The sequence below is a fragment of the Tamandua tetradactyla genome, chromosome 18 (genome assembly GCF_023851605.1).
Source record: "Tamandua tetradactyla isolate mTamTet1 chromosome 18, mTamTet1.pri, whole genome shotgun sequence".
In the NCBI taxonomy this organism is placed as follows: domain Eukaryota; kingdom Metazoa; phylum Chordata; class Mammalia; order Pilosa; family Myrmecophagidae; genus Tamandua; species Tamandua tetradactyla.
In genome coordinates this window covers 3,160,921-3,181,631 of record NC_135344.1, presented here as the reverse complement: position 1 = coordinate 3,181,631, position 20,711 = coordinate 3,160,921, and the positions used below count along the sequence as shown (strand labels likewise).

General features: G+C 39.9%; 1 protein-coding gene across 11 annotated transcripts in view; it reads left to right on the top strand.

Annotated features, from left to right (window-relative positions):
* The window catches only part of ATP9B (ATPase phospholipid transporting 9B (putative)), a 468,039-nt gene that overhangs the window by 361,528 nt on the left and 85,800 nt on the right, over nucleotides 1–20,711 (top strand). For all 11 annotated transcript variants that reach the window (XM_077135187.1, XM_077135182.1, XM_077135183.1 and 8 more), the window contains 2 exons: nucleotides 15,897–16,009; nucleotides 19,125–19,373. In XM_077135187.1, the coding sequence (XP_076991302.1) occupies nucleotides 15,897–16,009; nucleotides 19,125–19,373 (362 nt within the window). The remainder of the gene's footprint in view (nucleotides 1–15,896; nucleotides 16,010–19,124; nucleotides 19,374–20,711) is intronic.

Below are 20,711 nucleotides of genomic sequence, written 5' to 3'. Positions count from 1 at the left end.
GCTAGGTGGCCACCATGTTTGTTTTAGCGTTGCAGTGTTGGCCTACTTTCCTGCACTGTTCTTTCGGTGGGTAGTCCACTTACTCAAGCCTTTGCTGGGATTCCCTCACAGGTGCTTCCTGGCTGCTGTGCTCTCCCTGGACAGGGAAGGAGAGTGTCAGATGGCAGGACGAAGCACTTTCTGCACCTGAGCACCTCCTGCGACTCTCGTTTTCCTGCCCCACCTGCCTGCCCCAGCGTATCAGGTGGGACGGAGGCTCAGACTTGAGGGGAAAAGACTCCTTCAGTTCAACCACCTGATATAGTTGGGTCTCTCCTGCTGATTCCACCCACCCACCTTGAAATCTCTTGGAGAAAACAGGGCATCTCTGGCCTCGGGGGGAAGGAAGGTGCTGCCCAGGCTGCTCGCTTCTGCACCGCAGCTGATATACTGTGACATGCTGTCAGGGAGGAGAGCAGACCCACCCAGGACACCTCCGGTTGCTGGTCAAGTCAGGAATGCAGGGTCTGGTGGCCTTCCCCTCTTGGGAAGAGGAAAGCACAGCCCTGTACTAGGCTGTTCCTCAGTCCTGGGGCCCAAACCAGCTCAGTTTGCCTTCTTACCTCCTTCCAGGCCTTTCCTTTGGTTTCCTGCACCATTTCCGGGTTTTGCAGTTGTGCTCGCTGGGGAGGAGCAGGGAGAAGTGGGTCTGGACCATCTTGGCCACACCACAGTTCCCCTCTGGGGCCATTTTTAGTCTTGCCACAGCATATAAGATGTCTGAGCACATTGTTGACCAATCAGTTCATCTTAATTCACAAAGTAAAAACGTATGCCTGGGAACTTCCCATGAGCCTGAGGTGTAACTAGTCCTTCCTTTTCTCTGTCTCTCTGATTGTTTAATATCAATAAGTAAGGGTTTTTGATATCTTTCCTCCTTTAGAGGCCACATTTTTATTTTGAATTTTATAGAATAACGGGATTAATTATTACCGCTTCCCCGTCTTTCAATGAGGTTTAAATATTTGAGTTACGTTAAAGATAAGTGGGTTTTACCCAGAGTCATGAAGCCAAAACCTCAGGTTTTTGCCACCCTCTGTTCTTTGCTAGCAAAAATGATGCTTTTTAAATGTTTTGCTTAGTAAATAATTCACAGCAAAATTATGAAGACTATTAATGAGAGAAAACCAGCACTTTAATGCTTTAATTGACAGGCCTTTTCCATACTAGAAGTCATTGGGTAAAATTCCTTCTGTCAATCGAAATGTTAAAGACGTGTGGGGTAGTGTTTCTGTTTTTTGGTCGGTTAGTTGTTTTGGTCCAGAATTTTTTAGAACCTTTCTCAGTAAATACAGCATGGCCTCACCTTTCCGGCATGCTGCATATCGGACCCCTGAGGGCGTTTACCAGGTCTTCCTCTGTCTGTACCTGCCTGGGGGGAACCCGCAGCCCCATGGCTTCACACCCCACCCACCTCAGGTTGCCTCCCACCCTGTGCCTCCACCTGCAGCCCCTCCTGGAACTGAAGACCCCGTGTCCAGCTGTCTCAAACATAGCTTTGGACACATAGCCATCAGACAGGTCCCCTGCCCCAGCAGTCACAGTGACCTCCCAGCCCAGGAGCAGACTGATGTCCTCTTCCCTTAAGGGCGAGTCAGGGTCCGAGAGGGAGGTGGGACAGGTGGCGCATGCCTATGGCAGTGGCAGAAATCAAGGCAGCCTGGCCAAATCACAGGCCGATGGGGAGAGGTGACAAGTTCTGACAGTTTTATCACTGCCAAGCGGATGAACACGATTTGATTACTGCCTCCCTTTGATTCTATAGCAACACATATTTAGATTAGTCAGGTAGGAAGGAGTCAGGCTTTGGACTTAGGCAGAGCTGGAGTTGAATCCTGGCTTTTCCTCCGAGTAGGTGCTTGCCCTTAGCCCTCTGAGCAAAATGAGTGTAATCATTTGAAGCGACTGAGGTTTGGTGGTGGTTTGTTACCCTCCACGAGAGCCGTCAGGGGTGCAGAGAAATACAAGTCGTGGTCAGATTCTCCAGCCTGCTTGTATGACCTCTTTGTCCCTATGAGCTTAATATCTTAATGAGCCCAATTCATAGACTGGTCCTTCCTGGCATGTTGATTTAGTCCATTAACTGAAATAACTAAATTTTTCCTATTTTTAATTCCTTATTTTAGTCGAGTGAATATTTCACCTCCTCTGCTCCCCCCTCTGTAGGTAAGCCTGAAGGTGGGATCCAGGTCTGATGGTCACCTTGATGCCTCAGTAGCGGCAGCAAGTCTGTCAGGGCTGTTTGTTTATCAGAGGGCTTAAAGGGTTCTGAATTCTCTACATCCGAGGTAGGGAATAGGTGCATAAAGCGGTTTGCAAATATCTTGTACATGGCCCGAGCTTCAGCTGGAATGGTTAAGAATTAGTTGTTGTCTAAGGCACATTACATTACTAACATAATTGCAAGGTAGTCCTTTGTATGATTGTAAATTGGGTTTGTGTTTCATCAATAAGCTTTTTTTGACAAGACGCGTCCATCACAGTGGCTCTCGCATTTGCCACAGCAGAATAGAAAATGAAGTATCCCAATAATTGCATTATAGTTTCCTTATTGTGGACAAGAACGCAATGCAGTATAATTAGGTTTGATTGGAGTGCATGTTTCCGGTAAGATCTGAAATTAATGATGTTGCTATAGTGACACATCTGTGGCCAGCAGTGCGTGAAACATAAAGTAATTCATTTGACAAGAGAAGACATCTGTTAGCTACAAGGATGCAGAGCGTATTGACACTGACCAGAAATCCTAGACGCGATGTGATAAATGAACAAATGATGCTGAAACAGGAGGACAGATAATTTGTACTTAATCTGCTGGGAGAACTTTAATCTTCTCACTGGTTGCATTTGACAATGCTATTGTTTAAAGAACAATGCTGCAGAGAACTCATAAATTTTAAAACTTAACTCAGGGTACAGCCTATTAAAGCTATACATTAATTCCTTTGTTAGGGAGTTTTTATCTTCATGTAGAACAAAGCCGTTGCTAAAACACCCCCTAAAACAACAGGTGCTTTAGGACTCACGTTTCAATTATAGCATCCATTACCCAAAATGCCATGTTGTTTAGACTTGAATCACATGTGAGTTTCACAGGAAAGCATCATCTGTTGGGGGGGAAATGCAGTTTTCCATAGTTTACAAGGGCATCAAACATGACATGTGTCCTATTTAGTGTATGCAAAGCTAGGAAATCACAGAAATAAGATTTAGACATTCTTCAGATCTTTTAAACCAGAAGATAACTGTTTGCTTCTGCCTGGGGATGATAGCCTGGGCACTCAATTAGACGAGCACCAGCAGTCTTCCTGGCACGATTGTTTACTAACGTGAGTGCTGGGATGTGAGTGCTGTAATTAACGTTTTAGGGGTGTTTGGACCAATTGAGGTACTTAACACATGCAGTAGTTGAACAGATGCATGCAGTATTGGAAATTAAAATCTTTTTAGAAAGCCAGGTTCATAGCATAATTATGTGATTCCACATTAAATAATGTCAGATATTTTTAAAAATCAATGTATACCTGACAATTTGGAAATTAGTCTTATCGCTTTAGAAGGTTTATTTCCATTTCTTCATTGTAAGGCTTGAGTGATTTTGCTTTGAAATATAACCGTTGATAATGTGTGAGTATTACTTTGCTTAACTAGAGTCTTCACAAGAAATTATGTACACTCAAGGTAAGCTGCATGTGCTTGCAAAGTGTGGGCAAAACTATCTTTGTCGGTATATTACAAGCACTTGCTTGTTCTTTTATTGCCTGTTAGAATATTGGTATTAGGCCAAATTACAATCTAGTAATATTTGATCAGAAAGCTCTACATCTGCTTCTCAGAAACAACCATCTCCTCTGCCATGTTGAGGCGCACATCTGTTGTCGCCCTGGGAATGATGCCTGCAGGACTTTTTCCATAGAAATTAATTTCCTGTTTTCCTACTTGGCTTGTTGTAGTCCAGAATAACTCTTTTTGCTTAATTAAAGGGCTACAAAAATTGTTTCAGGAATCACAAACAAGCCTTTTGTTGAAAGGTATTTTCAGTCTCTGGAATGACCTGTCATAACAAAGTATGCTTCGGAGCCCTTGGATATGGTGGCACTCCCACCGTCTGGCTCTCCGCCCTCAAGTGTGTGTGTGTGTGTGTGTGTGTGTGTGTGTGTGTGTGTGTGTGTGTCCCCGTTTCCAAAGTTTCAAATTTGAAACATTGTAATTTATGTCTTACCAATATATCAAAAGTGGTAGAAATCTCCTGGATGAAATCATGAGAATCCTATGGTCTGAAAAATAATTTTGTATTACTGATTCTTAGTAAGTGATTTAGTACTACTACATTATCTAGTATTGCAACATAGGTTATGAAATCTGAAATTAGTACTGATTTTCCTGCTCATAGTAAGCTATAGTAAGTCATAGTAAATTATGAAATTAAAAACATCATTGAAATTTTAGAAAATGTTTTCAGGATTCGTCTTAATGTGTAAAGAAGGATAAGTGGTCCTAACCATAAGCAGTGTCCGCGTAAATATTCCAGGTTCTTAAACCCAGCAAGATGTGAATATGTTTGTTCAGAAGACAAAATACAGAGCCAAATATTTCATTGTGTAATTGATTTAAAATAATGCTAGGCATTTGTTTGAATATAGCAATTTTGAACTGATTATAACACGATTTATTAGCAACTTAGATATTTCAGAAGTCGCAGACGTTATTATTACACAGTTTGATTCAAATGACAAACCATCAGGATATATCACTCCCTTAGACGGCATTTGGCATAATTGTTTTCAGTTATGGTTATTTTTATAGTGTACCTTTTTAAACAGCTTTTTGAGATGTAATCACATACCGTAAAATTCACCCATCCAAAGACTACAATTCGATGATTTTTAGTATTTTCCTAGAGTTGTATAACCCTCACCACACTCTAAGTTTAGAACATTTTTATCAACCCACACAACAGCCCTGAACATATTAGCAGTCACCTCCCATTCTCCCCTTCCCCGTCCCAACCAAGCCAACCAGTGGTCTCCTTTCTGTCTCTAAACGTTCCTGTTGTGGCCATCTCATAGAAGTGGGACCGCACAAGGCGTGGCCTTGTATGTCTGCTTCTCCACTTAGCACCATGTTTTCAAAGTTATTCCATGTCGTGGTGTCCTTCAGTCCTTTTTATGGCTGAGTCATATTCTGTTGTAGGGATATACCACATTCTATTCATCTGTTTATCATGGATGATGGACATTTGGGTTGTTTCTCCTTTTTTGCTCTTACGAATAATGCTACAGTGAGCAGTCAAGGTTTGCCCAGGGTAATTAAGCTTTAAAAAGAAAAAGCCATCCAAATTGTAAAGGGAAAAGTAAAACTACCTGTATTTGTGAGTGATATGATCTCATATATGAAAATCCTAAGTAATTCATGTTAAGAAAAAACTATTAGAACTAATATATGAGTTCAGCAAGGATGCAGGATATGAGATCCTATTCAAAAAATCAATTAGATTTCTATACATTAACAGTGAACAATCAAAATTCATATTAAGAAAAAAATGCATTTACAATGACATCAAAAAGGATAAAATACTCAGAAATAAATTTTGTTGGTGTAAACAGAATTTTTTAACGTTTTTTATTGTAAAATATATAGAGAAAGAAAAGAGCAATGATTTTCAAAGCCCACTTCAGCAACTAGTTACAGAATAGATCCCTCAGTTTGTCATGGGCTACCATTCCACCATCTCAGACTTTTCCTTCTGGTTGCTCCTAAACACTAGAGGCCAGAAGGAATATTAATGTAGCGATTCAGCAGTCATACACATTTGCCAAATCCTATTCTCTGTTTTACCTCCTCCTTCTCCTTTGATCCTCCTCCCAGTCTATAGGGGATCTTTGGGGAATGCCTGTTCTGACTTTTTCATGTTGAAAAGAGGTGCCAAAACTAAAGGATAAGGAGATGAAATTGAAGGTAATCTTGGAGAAGCTGGTCCCTCTGAGTTTCAGGCTTTATCTGACTTAGGACCCCTCTGAAAGGCAAGCCTACTGCATGAAACCTTTATAGAGCCTCAGTTTGAGCCCTGGGCGTTCTCAAGAGTCAGCAGGAGTGATGCTAATTTGAGTTTGGCAAACCATGGCAATTGGCAGTAACTGAAGCTTGGATAAGAGCAGCCTCCAGAAAGCCTCTCAGCTGCACTTGATCTCTCCTGGCCGCTGATGCCTTATTTTATTACATCTCTCAGGAATAAATTTAATGAAAGAAGTATTAGACATACATGCTGAAAACTATAAAACATTGTTTAAAGAAATTAAAGATGCTATAACTAAATGGAAGGATATCCTGTGGTTATAGATTGGAAAACTTAATACTGTTAAGATCACGATACTACCTAAATTGATCTACAGATTCTGTGCAATCCCTATCAAAATTCCACCTGTGTTTTCAGAAATTGGTGAACTGATTCCAAAACATGTATGCAAATATGAAGTACCCAGAAAATCTAAATCAATCTGGAAAAAAAAAAAGCAGTATTGAAACTCACAGTTCCCAATTTTATAACTTACTAGAAAGATAGTATACTTCGGGTGTAGCGTAGACATACAGATCAATGGAATAGAATTGAGGGTCCAGAAATTAGTTATAGCGTTAATAGTCGATTGGTTTTCAAAAAGGCTGTCAAGACAATTCAGTGGGGGAAACAATAGTGTTTTCAGCATTTGCTCTGGGATAATTGAATATCCATATACAAAGAATGAAGTTAGAATCCCTACCTCACACCATACAGGAAAAGTAACTTAAAATGGATCAAAGACCTAAATGTAAGCCCTAAAATTGTTTTCTTTTTAAATCACCAAGTTTTCAGAAATTATTCTAAAGTTGTTCTAGAATTCATTTTCTGTAATTACAATTAGGCAATTGAACACAGAACTTTTAGGCACCAAACTTGATATGCCCAATCCAGAAGCTGAAAGAATTAGTTCAAACCCAGGCTTCACTTATCTTAAATTATTTTAACTAAATGTATAAATGCAGTGATATTATATTCAGTATTTTAGAATCTGCTTGTGTGTATCCGTGGCAAGTGGCTGCCCTCTCATATATTCAAGGGATCTTTGTATGTGTTTAGTATTAATCTACAGATTTCTTCAAACAGTAGTAAAAAACAAAGTCAGATACCATAGTCAGAATATGGAATCACAGAACTTGAAATGTTATCACAAGGCTAATAAAAGACAACTAATTAAAGCTATTTGTTAAAATAGTAATCTTTTAAAACTCCCTGATTTACTGTCTAAAAATAGCCTCTGAATGGAGCAGTTCTAAAGATATGCCATTATTTTTGAAAGTCTGTTGTCCCCAGGAACTTATGGCTTTGGAAAGTCTGTATGATCTCTCATAATCTCTGAGAAAAAAAGATTTCTAAAAGAAACTGATACTATACAATTGTATATCAGTGATTCAAATATATGCTATTTTCTCAACTCATAACCAGTGTAAGGACCCAGAAATTCATCACTGCACCTGCTTGCATCACAGCCCTAGAGAGCCTCCTGGTCAGAGAGGACTGCCCGGTAGGACGTTGTCCCGACAAAGCCTGGGACTAGCCAGTCCTCTCTGCATCCCCCGAGCAGCCCACGAGGAACAGCCGTCAGAAGGCCTGAAAAGTGACCCTGAGGCAATGCAATCAGCAAAAGCCAGATTGCAGGGGCCTCAGATGATCAGTCCAGTGTCTTTAACAAATACAAATACGTTACAGGGGAAGACAGAGAGAGAAGACAAAGCTTTAGAGTCAGAGAGACCTAAGCAACAGCTTATCTGGATCTAGAAATTCAAGGAAACAGTATAAAAATATTGACACATATGAGACAAGTGGATATTATAATCTTGGCTTGCTGTAACGTGGTACCTACACACAGTGGAATGTCCTTTGGCCATAAGAAAGAAAGAAGATATGTGACATACTACAACATGGAATAACCTTGAAAAGATTATGCTCAGCAAGGTAAGCAAAGCACATAAGGACAACTATTGTATGATGTCACTCAAGACTTGACTAGAAGTAACAAATTCACAGCAAGAAAAAGTAGAAGTTACCAGGGGCTGAGGGATGATGAAAGGGATATGTTTATTTGGAAAAGAGAAAAGGATGGATTTTATGTAATAGGAATAAAATTTAAATAAAAAAAGAACCCTGCTTGCTGTTTGATATTGAGAAAATCTCTGTGTGTGTGTGTGTGTGTGTGTGTATAATTAATAATGGGGTTATGTTTATTTTCAAGTGCTCTTTCTTTTTATATGTAATTCTAAAAGATTTATGGATGAAATTATATGTCTAAGAGTAATTGCAAAAGTAATTTGGAAAGAGGAGAAGTGGGTGGGGGTATAGATGAAACAAAACCGGCTTTGAGTTGACCACTGTCAGTTCATTATGCTGTACTGTCAGCTGTTACGTATGTTTAAAATCTCCTTTAAAAAGCAAAACCAAACAGAAGGAGCAGAAAAGAAAGTATGTTCTTGGACTTTAGCTCCTAGCCATTTGTTGTTCCCCTCGTTTATATTGGAAGATGAGGTTTCTTGCATGTTTTTCTTACCCCAGCTGTGGGTTAGCATGTGCACACACCCTTGCACATGCACATGGCAGGAACAGCCATGATTTACAATAGGTTACTACCAGAAAAGTGGGGATTTGACATTAAGACATCAACATTTTTCTCTTCACATCAACCCAACATAAATGCGTTCTCCCTGAGTATCTTACTTTATTTCTGTTCCTCTGAGAAAATTGTGAGAATGTTAACATTTATATCCAGGACACTTTAATCATTTACTTTCTGAAGTTCTCGTTTCTTTCTTGTCTACTGAAGTGATGGTGGGAGGGATGTTACATTTGAGTGCAGAATGTGAATGCATATTTTAAGGCTAGTTTTCTTATGTGACAACTCCCATGTAAGCCAAGAGTGCCCCACATTTCCTTTTCAGGTGTGTTTTGTAGGATTTCATACCACTGTGCTTGCAGTGCAGTGACAGTGTCCCCAGTGCCATGTGCCCTTGGCTGGCATGGGCGGGGCGGAACAGTAGAGTTCTCTGTGTTTGTCAGGTATAGAGCAGTTATCATCTAGATGCTGTCTGTCCTGCTAGGCTGTCACTCTCCTAGTCCTTTAGCTAGAGAGTGCTTGTCTTGTACTTTTTTATTTCTGTGCCCATTGGTGTTTCTAGGTTGCCAGTTTCTCCAACCCAATTTTGATAGGAAACAAAAAGAAAACCCAGGGAACTCAACCCCTGTGTTATGCCTCAGGTCCCTGGCTGGGCTGCCGTCTTCTCTCCATCTTTCAGAGTCAGAATAGCTGAAATAATAACAATAATGACAATACCACAGGCTGGCGAGGAAGCGGGGAGACCACTTCACTTACACACTGCTTGTGAGAATGTTAAATGGTGCGGCTGCTGTGGAAGACAGTTTGGCACTTTCTTATAAGCCTAAACATGTATTTACCATATTTTCCCAGCAGTTACCCTCCCTGGGCATTTATCCCAAAGAAATGAAGGCTTACATCCATATAGAATCATGTATATCCATGTCCATAGCAGCTTAATTTTTAGGTGCCAAAGAGTAGAAACACTCAGATTTCCTTCAGAAGGTGGATGGTTGAGTAAGGTGGCACCTCCTCAGCCATAAGAAAGTGCAAGTGTCGACAGGGTCAGGAACTTGGGTGCAGGGGCATTGTAGTGAGTGGGGGAGCATTTTAACATGTCACATCCTGTACACTTCCATTTATGCAACGTTCTCGAAATAACACAGTTATAGAGTTGCAGAACAAGCCAGTGGGTGCAGAGGTGAGGGATGGTAGGGGAAGGGAGGCATTGCCCTGAAGAATGGTGGCACAGGGCAGGGGGGTGCTGCTTTGTGGCGAGGGAGCAGTTCTGTGTCTCAACTCCAGTGGTTAGACACAGCCACACCTTTGGTAGAATGACCTGAAACTGCCTGACCCCTTGTACCAATGTCCATTTCCTGGCTTTGATGACACACTAGACTCAGGTCAGAGGTGACCGTTGGAGGGCACTGGGCACTGGGCACACTGGCCCTCCCTGTACTATTTTTGCAACTTCCTAGGAGTCTATATCCATTTAAAAGCTAGAAGCTAAAAAAAATTACAACTGCTCTCAAGTTGGCAAATATGAAAGGGTGAAAGGTGGTCTCTGGTGAGGATTTTGACTACAGAGAAAATAATTACATTAATATTCAGTATAATATATTTTTCTTCTAATTCAAATACGTTAAATAAAGGAACATTTATCTTCCATTTGCCATGATTTCATTGATACCCTTGATAGTTGCTTTTTAAACTAGAGGATTATAATCCAGCCCGGAGGCTGGGCCGCTCCATGCCTGTCTCTCTTCCCGTATGCCATGAGGTTCTTGAGAAAAGAAAACCACACTCTTCATCTTTGTACTTCAGGCACTTTCCATATATCATCTTATTTATTCTTTACAGTGTCCTTGCAAAATAGCTGGTATTTTCTTTATCTCACAGATGAAGAAGCTGATGCCTGGGGAAGTTCAGACCCCTCTACTGAGGTTACACAGCCCAAATCTGTCTACTTCCAAAGTCCAGCATGTAGTGTTGCCTTTCAATGAGTTTTTGCCAAATGAATTTGAAACAAAGGAAAGTCACGTATTAGGGCCAGAAACATGAACATTCGTGGCATGTTTGAAGTAGAACATGGCTCTGATGAGAGCATGGGATAGGACATTGGGTGTTGAAACAGGAAAGTGGTGCAGGCAAAAGTGGGAAGAGCCCTGTTTTTTTATTTTAAGAAACTTTTATCTAGATTTGTAAACAATGGAGAGTGGTAGGTGGCTTTTCAGCAAGGAAGTACAAGGAAAAGATTTTTATTTTAGGAAGATCTCACTGGGGAGAGAAATGCCTTAAAGATCAGGAAGCCATTTGAGAGTGTTACGTACCCAGATGGAAGATGATGAAGGCAGAACCAAGTTCTAAAACAGATATAGAAGTGTGAAAGAACTTGTAACTTATTTTTGAGAAGAAATTGAGAAGACTTGAGAACTGAGTAGGTTTGAAAATTAAGAGGGTAGACTTGAGAAGGTTTGAGGGTTGGTTGAATACAGAAATTAAAGAAAAGGTGATGGTGATGGTGATGGTCTGGAGGTGAAGGTGGAGGTGGTGGAGGAGGTGGAGGTGGAGGTGGGGGTGGGGGTGGGGGTGGGGGTGGAGGTGGTGGATGGCTCCAGCTCCCATTTCTCAAGGACTTGCTGTGTCTAATATTTCACCTGTGCCCTTGTGTAACACTGCATTGGAAAGGGTTACACAGATGATGGTGCTGAGTGCAGAGAAGGTCTTGCCCCTTGTCACAGGGAGTCCCTTCAGAGCTGAAGTATGAGCCACAGGGGACTCCTTCTTGGGCATCTTGGTTGAGTGCTGTTTTAAGGTTCTCCAGAGAAACAGAACCAACAGGACAAGTGAGTGTGTGCGTGTGTGTGTGTGTCTGTGTGTTTACATATTAAGAGGTTTACTGTAGGAATTGGCTTACACGACCATGGATGGGCAAGTCTTAATTCTGTCAGGCAGGTTACAAATTGGAAGCTTCCATGAAGATGAATTCCCCAGGAGGAGCTGGTTGGCTGAAATAGAGATAGAAATTCTTCTTTCTTATTTCTGAAATCCTCGGTTGTGGCTTTAAGTCTTGTAAAAGATTGGCTGAGGATTACAAATTAATCAGCCACAGATGCCATCAACTGACTGTCCATGTAAAGCCCTCTGTGAAATGCCCTCACAGTAACAAGCAGGCCCAAGCTTGGCCAAGTAACTGACCAATTTGATGCATGAACTTAACCCTCACAGATGCTATTGATTAGGAGAAGTGCAAGCCATTTGGGGAACGGTTATGTCAAAGGTTATGAATTACATTTGGGTTGTGATGATTTTACGAGTCATGTAGGAAAGAAAATCATTCATAGAAAAAGTGAGAAGTAAGTTGGGTGTTAGAAGATCAGTAAATGGTAACATCATATGCATTGTAAATGTAACATCTTAATGCTTACTTTGTATTCCGAGAACATGAAGCAGTAGTATGAAACAATCAAATATATGATTGAATGAACGCATTAAATGTTCTTTATTTAAAGGCCTTTTCATTATTTGCAGAAGGTTGTTTAAAAACCTTAACATGTAATTGTTGATTTTTGCTGAAAACTATATATTTGTTCAAAATTCTTTCAGTGTTTCTGTACATATGAAATTGTTTGTAAAAAAATGTTAGGTTAAGAAAAAGTAGTATCCTGTCTAATCTAACCTGCGTGGTCAGTTTCTTTAAACAACCTAATTGCAGGGAACCTAGAATAGGGAATGAGATCTTGTTATTCTGTACAGGTTAATGTAAAACCTGATACATCCTAGAGTATTTGGGGCAGAATATAAAAAAGTATTTGCAAAGGCAGTTTGAGGAACTGGGGGGAAATGTGGAAACTCATGGGACTGAGAAAGCCTTCTCGACTGAAAGGGGGAAGAGAGAAATGAGACAAAGTGTCAGTGACTGAAATTTCAAACAGTCAAAAGGTTATCCTTATTATAGATATTCCTATATATTCCATTATATAGATACTCCTTTTTAGTTTATGGTGTATTAGAAAGGGTGAAACTGTCAAGCTGTGATCCAGTAGACTGGATTCTTGATGATGATTGTGCAACTATGACTGTGTGATTGTGAAAATCTCGTGCCTGGCATTCCTTTTCTCCAGTGTGTCGGCAGTTGAGTAATGAAGACAAAAATTAAATAAATAAATCATTGCAGGGATGGGGATAAGGAGATGGGATATTTGGGGAGCTCTTTTTTAGTTTTTTGTTTCTTTTTTTCTTAGAGTAATGAAAATGATCTAAAATTTATTGTAGTGATGAATGTAAAATTATACAATGATACTTGAGAGCAATTGATTGTATACTGTGACTGGGTTATTTGGTGTGTGAATATATCTCAATAAAATTGCATTAAAAAATATTTAAGTGGTATTAATCAGAGGCCTGTTTATAAATTACTTCACATCCATGCCTATATACCATCCCTCACCGTAAATTATGCTTCCCGTACATCAGATTAAAAAGTCTAAAGACAATTCTTTAATTCTGTCAAACTGTTAAGTAAAATATTTTAATTGAAATAGTATATTGTTAAATAATTATCGACGGAACTGCTCATTTGGGCACACCCAACAAGTGAATTTTATACTTACTCTAACGTGAATTAATGTGATAGTTCATTATCTTTTGAGTGAAGATAATACTAGAACTATTGTCTTGCATGTCAGATCTTTCCTATAGAGTAGTTATGGAATTTCTTTATTTCATTTCAAGGCTGAACTGATGCTAACTACATTATTTAATATAACCTAGTATTTTGAGTTAATTCTACATTATTTATTGAGGATGGCATAAGAAAAAAACTTTTAAACTACAGTTTCATGTAATTTTAATTATGTTTTATTCTCACTTTTATGAAATTTCAGAACTACTCATTCAGAGCATATATAGCACAACAATATTAAAGAAGTGAAATATAGTCCTAAAAAAGGCAAAATTCACAAAACTGAGATGCATCACTGATTGTAGCTGCTCTTTGAAACTTTTAAAATTATTATATCTATTCTTTTTAAGGAATTTTAATCAACAGTCTCTAAAGTATTAATTGTAAAATAGATGCTTCCTTTTGTTTTGAAATAGTTCTGTATCCTATTTTAATAAAGTTGGAAGGTGCTCAGTCGGAAGGTGCTTTTCACACTGGCCCCAACTAGTTTACATGGGGTTTTCAATAGATATGAAGATATTTCATCATGTATTTTCAATGTCATGGATGCCAAAAGAAATAGTTAATATCTAATTACTTAATTCCTTATGGGTGCCCTTTAACCATGTGAAAAATCCATCTTTTGTTGCTGTGGATTGCGTGTGTGATTGTCCATATTTGTATTTATAACCACATCAGCCTCAGTGAATAGTCCTTCATCGATGCGCTTTGACATGAATGCGGAAACTGCAGGGGAGCACCATGAAAGCACATTTTCTGACCGTACATTATGGACGTGTCCTGAGGACATGTAGTCTCTTTTCTGTTGTTGTACTTCTATGTAACAGGGCAAGTGAAAATTAAATGCGTATATTATATATTTTTTTGTATTTAGTATTTAGGTAGTATTTAGATTCTCCCTTCAGAGTTATGAAATGTAAAACATTTGGTTTATGTGCCCTTTTTTTCTTTCTTTCTTGTTTTTTTTTTACATGAGCAGGCACTGGAAATTGAATCCCGGTCTCCAGCATGGCAGGCAAGAATTCTGCCACTGAGCCACCGTAGCACTACCCTATGTGCCATTTTTTAATGAAAATTCACCAAGTTTTTGAAATATAAAATGTTATCTCAAAATATTACTTAATTCATTGTGTCCCATTACTGCCTTTGGTTCTGTAGGTTATACTACAGGGAAACCATGAAACCTCAAACATTTGAATTTCTCCAGGTCCTTTCTTAAATTGCCTTTCCTTATATACCAACAATGAATTAGCATTCCTTCCCTCAAGCTCATGTTTAATTCTTTTTAGCCAATTGAACTGAGAGTTCTAATGAGTAATAGCTTTGTTCCACTTTGGTCTGTTGTCCAGCAAGTGCGACGTCAGCAAGTTCAGATAGTTTGTTGTGTAGAAGGTCACATAAAGAGACACTGTCTTCCTACACAGACCCGTCTCTTCAGTTAAGTGCCCACACGCACGCTGCTGCAAGTGTCCGAGGAATACAAGTGCGTGTGCAGGTTTACCGACAGTCAGTTAAGTGCTCACGCGCACGCTGCTGCACGTGTCCGAGGAATACAAGTGCGTGTGCAGGTTTACCGACAGTTAAGTGCTCACGCACACGCTGCTGCACACGTCCGAGGAATACAAGTGCGTGTGCAGGTTTACCGACAGTCAGTTAAGTGCTCATGCGCACACTGATGCGTGGGTCCGAGGAATACAAGTGCGTGTGCAGGTTTACCGACAGTTAAGTGCTCACGCGCACGCTGCTGCACGTGTCCGAGGAATACAAGTGCATGTGCAGGTTTACCGACAGTCAGTTAAGTGCTCATGCGCACACTGATGCGTGGGTCTGAGGAATACAAGTGCGTGTGCAGGTTTACCGACAGTTAAGTGCTCACACACACGCTGCTGCACACGTCCGAGGAATACAAGTGCGTGTGCAGGTTTACCGACAGTTAAGTGCTCACACGCACGCTGCTGCATGCGTCTGAGGAATACAGGTGCGTCAGTTAACTGCTCACGCACACGCTGCTGCACGCGTCCGAGGAATACAAGTGCGTGCACAGGTTTACTGACAGCTGCAATAGGGTTGTTTCTCTGTTGCAGTAAAACTACTTGATTTTACAAAAACAGGTTTTTAAAACTGATAGATATTAATTCTGGGCTATTTGATGTCTTTCTCGGGCAGTGTTCTATATTGTAATTAAAAAGGTTGTGACTCAGTTTTCCAGCTTTCTGCCTGTCTCTGAACAGGCCAGACTTGCGTCTTGTACCGAGTAGTGCCTTAGGCTGGAAGGCTGGGCCCTCTTCATGGAAATGAAACCTTCTCATTATTCACAGGTATTGCACAGTGAATGTGAGTGCTAAGAAGAAAACTTCTTTTCTTCACTGTTCAAAATAGCAGATAACATTTTATGGTACTTTGTCTTAGTAGAATATTATTGCAGCATATTCAGAAATGGGGACACTTCTTCAGTGATGTAAAATATATGCAGTATATAATTTCTATCTTCTTTATGAACTACTTGCATTAATTTGTTTTCTGTTGTTGCTACTGTTTCTTCTTTCTTATAGGAACTCTGACCCAGAATGAAATGATTTTTAAACGTCTCCATCTGGGTACTGTTTCTTATGGAACTGACACAATGGATGAGATTCAAAGCCATGTCATAAATTCTTACTCACAGGTAAGAAGTTGATTCACTTTTAAATGTGATCTTCTTTCAAAACTATCTAAAACAATTGATTTAAATGGAACCAATTATATGCTAATATATAAATAAACAAATTTATTCGATAATCTTTAACATCGTATTATATTTACTCATTTACTAATATACATATCAGGAAGCAGCTTTTGGATTTTAAGTAAACATCTTTAAATAAGGAATTTTAAAGATTTCAGCATTGGTGTGATCACAGAAAAGTATAGGGACCTTTAATTATTTACTCATTTAATTTTCTTGGTGAATTATTTGTAAAAAATAATTTTTACTGTTTATTCAGTAAACAGTATTTTTAAGGATATTCAGAGTAGAATGTGGTATCAGATATGCCTCATAACATTCCCTCTGTTTTCTTCACAATTAGTAAAACCTTTCTTATAATTTTTAAAGATAAATTCTTTGTCTCACCTTTCTCAATTAAAAAAGTAAGCACACTGGATGCACGAGTAGTTCAGCGGTAGAACTCTCACCTTCCATGCGGGAGAAAGAAAAAAAAAGTAAACACAATAGTGTCTTGAGCCCTCTTATCCCTCATTTAGCTTTAACAATTACCAATTTATAACTGATTTTGTCTCATCTATTCCCATTCTCCTCACCATTAGTATTTTGAAGGAAACTCACATATCACATTATTTCATCTGTTTTTTAGTATAAATCGCTAATAAATACCCTTTTTTTAATATAACCTAACTCTTTTATTTTTCACTGGTGTCTCATTGGAGTTATTTGAGGTTGAGAAAAAGGAATTCTTTGCTTTTGAGGTCTGAGGGTGCCCGCGTAGAAGTGCCATCCTTTGCAGGGATTCTGTAAATGGGCACTGTCCAGCCAGGCCCCAGCCCCAGGTCATTTCCACAGTCCTCGCTGCCCTAGGTTAGAGGCAGGAGGGCATTTGTGTGGCTATCTTAGGTTTAAATCAAGTTAAGGGTGTGGAAACATAAACCATTTTCCTCAGTTGATATAACCTGATCACAAGTAGCATATGTGTTTTGTTCACTTGTATTACTTCTTAGTTGACGTTTAGTTTGAAGTTACTGATTCAGTGTGATCACATCTAGCAGTGCACAGAAATCTATTGAAAATGCTAGCATGCAGCTATTTAAAATGCCAGATTAGGAATGACCAGTGTTTCCTAGGCTTTTTGTGTATCTGTTTGTTTCTCTGTTGTGGTGCAGAGTGAGTGGCGTGTTAACAAGCCCACGTGTCAGGGTCAGAGTACAAGGAGCTGGCCCAGGGTGGCCAGGCTCCTTGGGTCCTGCCGACCACTGCTTCCAGACTTCCATGGGCTCCCGCAAGCGGGTATTAGCTGTGGAATCCAGTGGACTGTTTATATTTACAACAATTTGTTTCAGACTTAATGTATCATAGAGGTGGACTAAATTACACTTTCCTTTGGTAGTATTTCTACCACAGCAGGATTCAAAGTATAATTGTCAATATAGTATTCTGTTTTTTAAAAGCTTTCTCTTCTTCTATAATGTTTAAAAGAGAATTTAAAACCAGTCTGATACACACTTTACTTTTGAGATGTTGTTAAATGAAAAAAGAACCATTTATATGTGTATTTTTATTACATGAAATGTTTGTACACGCATGTGCGTACATCATACATGCACATGCACACACAATCAAGCACTAATAGTGTAAAATTCATTTAGGTATAAAGTTTTATGTTAAGAGTGTTTTGTAACATAGAATATTTATTATTCCAAGAAAATGCAAAAGAGAAAAGAAATAAAACCTTCTCCTACTGATCTCTGTCTAGATGGGGATAGTAACAGGTACCATTTCTAAACATTAGTTTATATTTAAATAAATTCAAGTAAGTTGTCATTTTATGAGAAATAATTAAAAGAAAAGATGAAGTCATTATATTAAAAACAACAAACAAAATTTCCATTTAAGAAGATTTCTAAAAAATCGTTTTTATTAAAAATGTTCTGTTAGCTGAGCTGGTTAGATAGTACTTTCTGTGGAATTGATTTTAATCCTTGTTTGTGCTCTGTTTTCCTATTAAGATGACACCAGTCTGGTAGGTCCACTGTAATGTAACACAAATCTTCTATAACCTGATTCTGTTTCCCCACTGGAAACAGTTGGTGATAGAGGGCATAATCTTTAATAGAATTTGTGTGAAATTAAATTATACAAGCATCAATAAACATAACATAATTCAGAAGGAGTAAATCAGCTTAATTTATTTGCGGCTGTAATGGCATCAGTGTTCGCAGAATGCAAATGCAGAGGTTTAAAGCATTCACTGAAAAACGGTGCCAGATGAGCAGAAAAGTTAAACCCTTTATTAGGCCGCACTGTAATTTGCTGGGCAGAGTGGTCACGGCTCAGGGGTTCGGGGCCCCCAGTCACAGAGCGCCAGGCTCGGTTTCTGGGGTGACGCGTGCGTTGCTCTGTGTTAAGTGACAGTGTGTGAGGCTGCTGTGGTCCTTACACCCTCGCCAGGGAGCCTTTCCCAGGCAGGAGGCGGGGTGGGAAGTGCGTAGGCCCCCCGAGGAGCGCGGCCCGGCGCGGTCAGTTACCCCATGAGACCACGCTGGGCACCTAGGACACGGGGTCACTGTTCCATTGAATTCTCCTATTATTGAATGGGCTTATTACCCACAGAATTAGGCAGTCTCAGTTTAGAGGCTGTTGCTAGCTGAATTAATTTGTACTATTAGGGAAAGAGTCTTACATTTTTTGTTCTGTTTTTGGCTTGATAACATTATGTATAGAATTCTTGAGTAAACAGAAATTGTTAAGGAGTTAGGAAAATGAGGGCCATGCTGGAAATCAGCCTAGTAAAAGAAGCTTGTCAAACATTTAAGTAGTGTAACACGTATTTTGGTATATTTGACAATCTGGAAAGAGCAAAGCACTTTGCAGCACTAGGCTAAAAAAAAATATTAGTACATGTTTATATAGAAGATAATCAGATTCCAATCACATAATCGAATCAAACTACCTTCCATATCCTTCTCTGCTTAGCTTCATAAAAGTGGTATGTGTAAAATAGGTTCAGTGTCAACAAAATGGTTCTCATTGCTTTATCTTTAATTATGTGGCGTTCCTTATTTTAAAGATGCATTCGCAAGCTAGTGGAAGCAATACCAGTTCAATACCACCAAGAAAAACCCAGTCTTCAGCCCACAAAGTGAGAAAAAGTGTGAGCAGTCGGATTCACGAAGCTGTGAAGGCAGTCGCCCTGTGTCACAATGTGACACCTGTGTACGAGGGCCGAGCTGGAGTGAGTGGGGCCAGCGACCATGCCGAGGCCGACCAGGACTTCAGCGACGAGAGCCGCACCTACCAGGCCTCCAGCCCCGACGAGGTGAGCGGGAAGCCGCTGTCCTGAGCTCAGGGGCCAAGGGGCTCGGCCTGCTGGGGCCAAAGGGGGCCCTGTGCTACCACCTCAGATGCCCCCCTCAGGGTCTTGGCGTGTCACTGCATCTCAGGAAGTATAAGAGCTACTTACAGGAAAGAACGCCAGAAAATTAGAGGGTTGTATTGGTTTTGTACAAAGTCGGATTTCATAAAGCGGTTGGAACGCGGGGATGCTGCCGCGCACTGTGTCACCTGCAGGAACTGTCAGGTTTACATACTAGATTCGCGGTCATTTTGCCAGAATCGAGATACCAGGTATTTATTTCAAATGAGAAGGTATAAATCATTTCAAAAATCTAGATAAGACATAAATGGTAAAATGTTAATTGTGGTGTATGAGTTATATCTAATTTTACATCATTCTTTGATTTTTAGATTGGCAAAACAATTATTTAATTCATTTGAACAGTTATTGTGCTATCTTAGTATATTTTAGATACAGTTCTTTTTACATTCTATCCCCTAAAGTTTCTTCAAATAATTCAGTAAAGTAATAAAAATTTTAAAAACACCTTCAATCAAAACTTTTTTAAAATTCAGACATATGTTTTTTAAGAGGGAAGTGAGTCTGGTGACTTTGGTTAATGAGTTTATTATAAAGGAGGGAACTCTTTTCACTGTCATGGTGGCCTGACAGTAGCAAGACAAAAAGCAACTTCACTCCCACTAGCATGGCGAGAATCAAAAAGACAGCAACCGGTGGGGGAGGGTGTGACAATGCGGGAAGCTCGAGCTCTGTGGGTGGAAGGGACAGCAGTGCAGAGCCTTGGGGGAAAATCTGTCTGGTCCTGACAGTGACAAGTGCAGAATTACTGTGTACCCTGTGATTTCACGCCTGCGTGTGTACCCAAGAGAAATGGAAGTGTGCCCACACAAAATCTTGTACACCAGTGTTCCTAATAACCAGGAAGTGGAAACAATCCAAATATCTGTCAACCGATGACTAGGTAAACAAAATGAGGTAGCACATCCCTCCAGTAGAATACTATTTGTTTATAAAGAGAAACGAATAACTGATTCTTCCTGCAGCACGGATGACTCTTGCAGGCTTATGCTGAGTGGGAGAAGCTGGCCACAAAGGCCACATATTGTATGTTTCCCTCCAGGTGAAAGGTCCAGAATAAGACAAATCCACGAAAAGGAGACTGCTGGTCGCCAGGGGCTTCGTGGTGATGGCTAAAACACACGGGCTTTCTACTGGGGGCATGAAAATGTTTTAGACTTGATTGTGGTGACTCCAATAAAGCCAGTGCATTGTGCACTGTATCAGCAGATAAGGCTAAAT